The sequence below is a fragment of the Protopterus annectens genome, chromosome 8.part0 (genome assembly GCF_019279795.1).
Source record: "Protopterus annectens isolate FY-2018-M chromosome 8.part0, PAN1.0, whole genome shotgun sequence".
Classification (NCBI taxonomy): Eukaryota; Metazoa; Chordata; order Ceratodontiformes; family Protopteridae; genus Protopterus; species Protopterus annectens.
In genome coordinates, this window is record NC_056741.1 from 409,334,595 (window position 1) to 409,341,230 (window position 6,636).

Here is a 6,636-nt window from a genome sequence, read left to right on the forward strand (position 1 = left end):
TAGAGGCATACGGGTTACCTAAGATTCATAAAAGTCTGTATATACCACCAATGTGCCCCATTGTATCTAGCAAAGGGTGGGTGACAGAGCCCCTTTCAAGTTTTGTTGAAAAAAATAGACACCCATTACTGAAAGATTGTGATAGTGTGCTTAAAGACTCTAAAACATTCTTGGAAACTCTTAGATTGAAATGGGCTGAGATTAATGGTGATAGCAGTTGTTTGTTTGTGACAATGGATGTAGAATCACTTTTCACTGTCATCCCCAATGAATAGGGTATTGACAATGTAAGGGAATTACCTAATATTACAAATCATACCAGGAATAAATGTGAGTTGATTTGTGCATTGTTGGACATCATTTTGACCAACGTTTTCATTTTTCACAAGAACTATTATTTACAGAACGTTGGCGTGGCTATGGGCACAGCCTGTGCCAATAGCTACACCAACCTTTCCCTTGTACAATGGGAACAAACTCATGTATTATCTAATGCTAAATACAGTAAGCATATTAGCTGGTACACTAGATTTGTGGATGACATCTTTTTGGTATGGAATGGTACTGATGCTGATTTAAATGAATTATTTGCATATTTGAACAATACTACTACGTTCCTTAGGTTCACATCTAAGTATTCTGTACATGAGATTGATTTCTTGGATGTTAAGGTTAAGAAAGATGATTTAATTCATATCAAAACCAGCCTATATAGGAAACCTGTTAGGAAGAGCAACTACCTGCATAGCACTTGTATGCATCATAACCATACCAAGCGGAATATCATTAAGGGTCAAGTCTACAGGACCATGAGATTGTACAACAATGACAGTGAACTAGCTAGTGCTCTACAACTATTGAATATAGCATTTTTAGAGAGGGAATATAATGTACACGATATAGATAAATGTATTAACGAAGGTTGGAGTAATAGAGATGGAAGGTGTAGACCTTATTTCTATGAAGAAGGGAGCATTGAACCAAATACTCAGATCAGTAACAATAATATGACTAGCCATATCGAAGGGGTTATTGATAACACCCTAAGGATGCCATTAACATTTGCTAGTAATATTAATTCTATCTGTAAAGTGATTACTAACAATTGGGGTATTCTTTCCACAATTAGTTCTACAAGGCATTATTGGGCCTAGACCTAATTTTACATTTAGGAATAACAGAACATTAAAGAGTCACCTTTGCTATAGGAATGATACATCAACCACCAGGAATAGATATGATAAATTGGGTACCTACATATGTAGAGACTGCACAGCCTGCAAGTATATTCACAGTTGTAGAAGCTTCGTACACCCAATTTAAGGGTTTCAGTTTTAACAGCAATCAATATGCTGATTGTACAACATCTAATGTAGTCTATCTTGCCTATTGCACAGTATGTTTTAGTTTCTACATAGGTAAGACTAACAGGCGGTTGAAAGAGAGAATATTGGAAGACTACAGGGACATCAAGAATTGTAAAGACAGTAGTGCTATAGCCATGCATAATAGGAACGAAGGACCAGACCATAATTTTAAGTTCCTTGTTCTACAAGTCCTGCCAGAGAGATTGAAAGGGGGGCAATTTGTCGAATGACACGGAGGTTGCAGAACAAAAATGGATTATGTTGTTTAACACAGATAAACCACCAGGTCTTAACAATATGGTGTCCTTGAAACCATTCTTAAAAGCTCATCCACTTAAACATTGACTGTTAGGATTTTAGAACTTTAATGTATAATTTTTTTTATTGCATTTATGTTTTGTCATTATGACATACTAAGTTGTTTATGTATTTCTTATGTATATACATTTTTATATACATACATTTTTATCTACATATGTACATGTATTTTTTATATATGTTTTATATATTTTTTCTAGATATTTATATACATAATTTTTTCTTTTCTATATATTTTTATACATACATGCATACATATTTAGACTTACATAGATACTGTTATATTTCAACATGCTTTTTCATATACATACATATTATATTTTACATGGTGTTAGTGCACTATATATATTTATATCTATGTTGCATGTTATAGTTTATGTTTTTAACATTTTTTGCATAGTAGGACATGGTTTTAGCAATTTTAATATAGATTCATAGGTTCGTGGATTGCTGCTGGGCTGGGTGCCCTTGTGGGCCATTTTGAGCCTAGCCAGTTGCCCCATGTGAGGGTCGAACCCTGCATGTTGTGTCTGTAGGGTAAACACTTTAACCATTATGCCATTATTAACCATGACTCATATACATCATATGTGTTCTAATATTTATGAATTTTTGAACCAGATATATGCATATTCAAGATATACTAAAGTGGACCAGGTTAAAGCATTTGTATTTAACATTGTATCTTTAAGACTTAATTGATAGCAGGTGCTTCTACTATATAAGGAATGAATTGTTTTTGTGAGTTGTCTGATGAAGGGGCACATCCCTGAAAGTGCTTACCTGTTTTATAATAAACTTCCTAGCTGTGGTACAGTTGGTGTTTGCTACTTCAACTATATTTATTTTACACCAGCTGTTTTATTAGTTGGTAGAGGATTTCTGTGTTTTGCGTTCTACAACTGGCATAGAGTGTCAGGTGTAGTCTATGATAGAAGAATACCAGAGAAGCTGAAAAGTAAGGTGTACAAGACAGTGGTGTGACCAATACTGAAACCTGGTCAGTAAAGGCAGAACAGTTGAAGACACTAGAAGTGATGGAAATGAAGTGCCAGAGAAGAGTGGTAGGATGCACACTGTGAGATAGATAGAGAAATGAGGACATAAGAGCAGAAGCCAAAATAGCTCCAATTACAGAAATGATCAAAGAGAACAGATTATGGTGGTTTGGACATATGTGCAGAAAAGCAGAAGGCAATCTGGTGAGGAAGACTTGGGACAGACAGGAAGAAGGTAAGGGGAAGCGAGGACATCCAGCAAAGAGGATGGATTGTGTGAAAGAAGATCTGCGACAGTCAATTATGAATGTTGAGGAAGGCAGGAGTGTGGCACTGAACTGAGATAGTTGGCAACAATTACCCGGATACTCCGACCCCATGTAGAAAAAAATGGGAAAGGGGGGGTGATGATGATAACTATAGATGACAGCCTGAAATTTGACCTTCACATTTTTAATGCTATTAAAGACAACTCTCCCACTAACCCTCTTGTATCTCAGACTCCCTTCTTCTACTATTTCAACCTTTATCTTAAATACTGTCTACATCCTACATAAAAAAATACTTCACAAACTCAAGCCATGCTTCCCACCTGCTGATAAACTACCTGCAGAATACCTACAAATAGCCCCATATGCAATATTATACCCAGTTCCCAATACTAATAAATAGGTCTTTACAATAATCCTATATTCCAAGCCTCTGAAAAAAGTCCTGTATTACCTCATAACATAAAGGTGGAAACTCTTCAGAAATATCCAGGTTCCATTCTATTGATATCCTTTTCCTACACTCCAAAATACTAGAAAAATACATTCATAAACAACTTCTTAAACACATTCACTCCTACAACAACAACAACTTCTCACCCATACTCAGCACAGTTTCCGTCCAGCTTGCAGTACAAACACTGCTCTGATATCAGTCATGGACACCATTAACAAAGCCAAGGATGATGGTAAACTCTTCTCCACCATATTCCTGGATTTGTATAAAGCCTTCAACACAGTATTACATAGCATACTCCTACATGTCTAAATGTCTTTACTTGGCCTATCTAAATCCACTCTTGTATAGTTTAACAGCTATGTGTCACACAGACAGCAAGCTGTAAAATTGCTTTGTACCCTATTCCCTTTCATGACTGTCTCCACAGGCATTCCCCAAGGTTCTATTGTAGTTCCTTTGTTTAATATCTGTAGCAACAACCTTCACACTTACTCACAACAAGCTTCACTCATACGATCTGCAGATAATTCCATTTTTATAAGGTCCTGGGGCAACCTCACCCATCAACAAATAATACAAGAAGTCTGTAACTCCACTGAAACTGGTGTAAAAATGCCCAACTGTTACTCAACCTCAAGAAAACAAAGCTACTTTTTTTTCCCCTAGTGCACACATCCAACACAAATCCGATTTCAAAATCACTTCTTTAGACAAAGTAGAAATTGAAGTCGTCTTTCATACCAAATTGCTCAGCCTAGCTATAGATGACAACCTGAAATTTGACCTTCACATTTTTAATGCTATTAAATAAAACACCTAAAGCTTGGTATGCTTTATAGAATTAAGAATTATCTTGGACATTTTACCAAGGAAATCCTAGAGGCTACCTTCAGACCTCCCACACTACTGTACAAGGCACCTATATTTACAAACCTCCAAACCTCTGTAAATATCAAATTGGGGCAATGTTATAACAATGTTACTTGGTTTGCTGTCAACAAACTCCATCACTGTTCTGTCTTTAAGGAACTTAACTGGTTAGAACTACCTCACCATCTGGCATACACCCAAATTAATCACAGCCTCTACAGTAATAAAAAAACTTCTGGCTGTCCTGCTTTTAGTACTGTTCTCCACAACTACTTCCCAACTAGACCTCTACAATCAAATAAGAAAAACTCCTTTCTATCCATAAGCCACAAACTGTAACTGGCTACTGCCTATATATTCTAACCACATGGCAAAAACTTGGAACTCAGTCCCAGTAATAGTCAGGTACTTCCTAAATATTAAACTTTCAAGTCTTTGTTAAAAACTTTCCTATCTAATACTTTGCTGTGCTCAAGCTCCACACCAGCCCAAGTACCTCATTCTTAACCTTCACCACTGTCTTAGTCTAAAATTCCTTCCTCTTACCTTATCTCTGTTCCTCTTACTTCTCTTTTCTCTCCTCCACCCTTTTCTGCATCTTATGCCTATGTGACTCACTCAGGCAAAACCTTTCTACACTGACTGTTTCTACATCAAGAAATATATATCCATGTCCTTATTAACACTCTTTTTTACAGTCACTCATTTTTATTTTTCCTTCCTTTAATTTATCCATGACCACATTTTATCCCTGTACAAGGAAATATGCATCTTGTTTTGTTAACTGCAGTAACTGTATATAGAATAATTTTTAAAACTATTTTGCTAGCTGCCACAACTGTATATTGTTTAATTGAAAAACAAAAAGTCCGTACTTATGAAATGTCTGAAGTATTAGAACAGTGGAGCTTCTGTCCTTGGCCTTCACTGAAAAAGGGCTTTTTTCCAGGTGGACTTTCCTGGTAAACAAATGTCAATAAATAAATACATAGGAAACCATTTGATATTCTAAGAGACTCTTTAACTTCTGGTCCCAGAACAGCAAGACTGAATGTGCAAATATATGGAGCATATTTGAGATTGCTCTTTCTCTCTGTACTTCCTTTTCTCTGAGGTATGTCAACCACAGAGTCAGTATGTGTTAGTTTGGTGGTGTGTGTGTGGGGGGGCTTGCTGCATGTATCCGAGGTGGAGGAAGCTTGCAAGGCCCCATGCAAAAGAGAAGCTTTAAATGGAGAACTGTGATAATTGACATTTTTTGCTCTACATTTTCTTATTTTATTTTCCTTCATTCCAGAACTTGCATTTATGGGTTTCGGAATGATGATAGGGCTCCATATCAATAAATGGGCTATGAGAAATAAGGAGGTAATATTTAATGTCTGTTGAAAGCAGGTTAGACATATGTGTGCTTAGATTGAATAAGCCAAGCAAATCTTTCCCTGTGACATATTCCCTTTAAATGCTTCCATTTAATTGTTATTGCTTGTGTTTCTCAGCAGTAAAACAGGTGCATAGTTACCCACAAATCTAATGCAAAACTACTCTTTGAACATAATGACAGCCTACATTCAGTATGCTGTGCTACTTCTTATCTAGTGAGAAATGAGTGCTTCACTTCATAGAATGAGCACACTCACCATTTAAGAGGAGGTAAGTAACGGTCTTAAATTTTAGGGATGAGAGTCTATATGCACTTTTTTGTTGCAAGAGTACAATGCCTTAATTCCCCTCTCACCCCCCACCATCTATGCTAGTTGCTGTATATAATTCTGTTACTTGAATACACAGTGTAGTACAGTTTGCAAGTTAATGACTTCTCAGACTGTATGTTATTGTGATGAGACTTTCCCAATGTAATCATATTTCTGTTCTCCTACAGGTACGACGAGCTGCCCTGAAACAGTTGCTGGATTTAGAATACAAGCAGTATGAGTCTGAACTGAACAAAATGGGCAAGGCTGTATATATTGAGAGATTATAAGGAGCCAAAACTTTCAGATACTTAATGTCATTTTTGCCAAGTTGCATAGTTGGAAATGGTGCATTTTAAAAAATAAAGTTTGAATAAATGTTCATTCAGTGACATTTGGATATGATACAAGTGTGACTTAGTACAATTTGAAGGAGCTTTTCAGCAACATAAGGTCCAATACATCAAAAGATGTCTTCATTCATTTTCTGAGATCTTTATCTTATTTAAGATTGGGGAGAGATAGGACATTACATAAGGCAGAGAACTAATCCTGGATAAGACATCAGTCCGTCATATGACACACACACACACACACACACACACACACACACACACACACACACACACACACACACACACACACACACTTAAAGGTAAT

The 6,636-nt window shown here is 36.4% G+C and overlaps 1 protein-coding gene across 3 annotated transcripts in view; it reads left to right on the plus strand.

Annotated features, from left to right (window-relative positions):
- CFAP141 (cilia and flagella associated protein 141) overlaps positions 1-6,358 on the plus strand; it is a 593,927-nt gene extending 587,569 nt beyond the window's left edge. For all 3 annotated transcript variants that reach the window (XM_044079923.1, XM_044079922.1, XM_044079921.1), the window contains one exon: positions 6,165-6,358. In XM_044079923.1, the coding sequence (XP_043935858.1) occupies positions 6,165-6,266 (102 nt within the window). In that variant the 3' untranslated portion in view covers positions 6,267-6,358. The remainder of the gene's footprint in view (positions 1-6,164) is intronic.
- Positions 6,359-6,636: the final 278 nt, after the last annotated feature.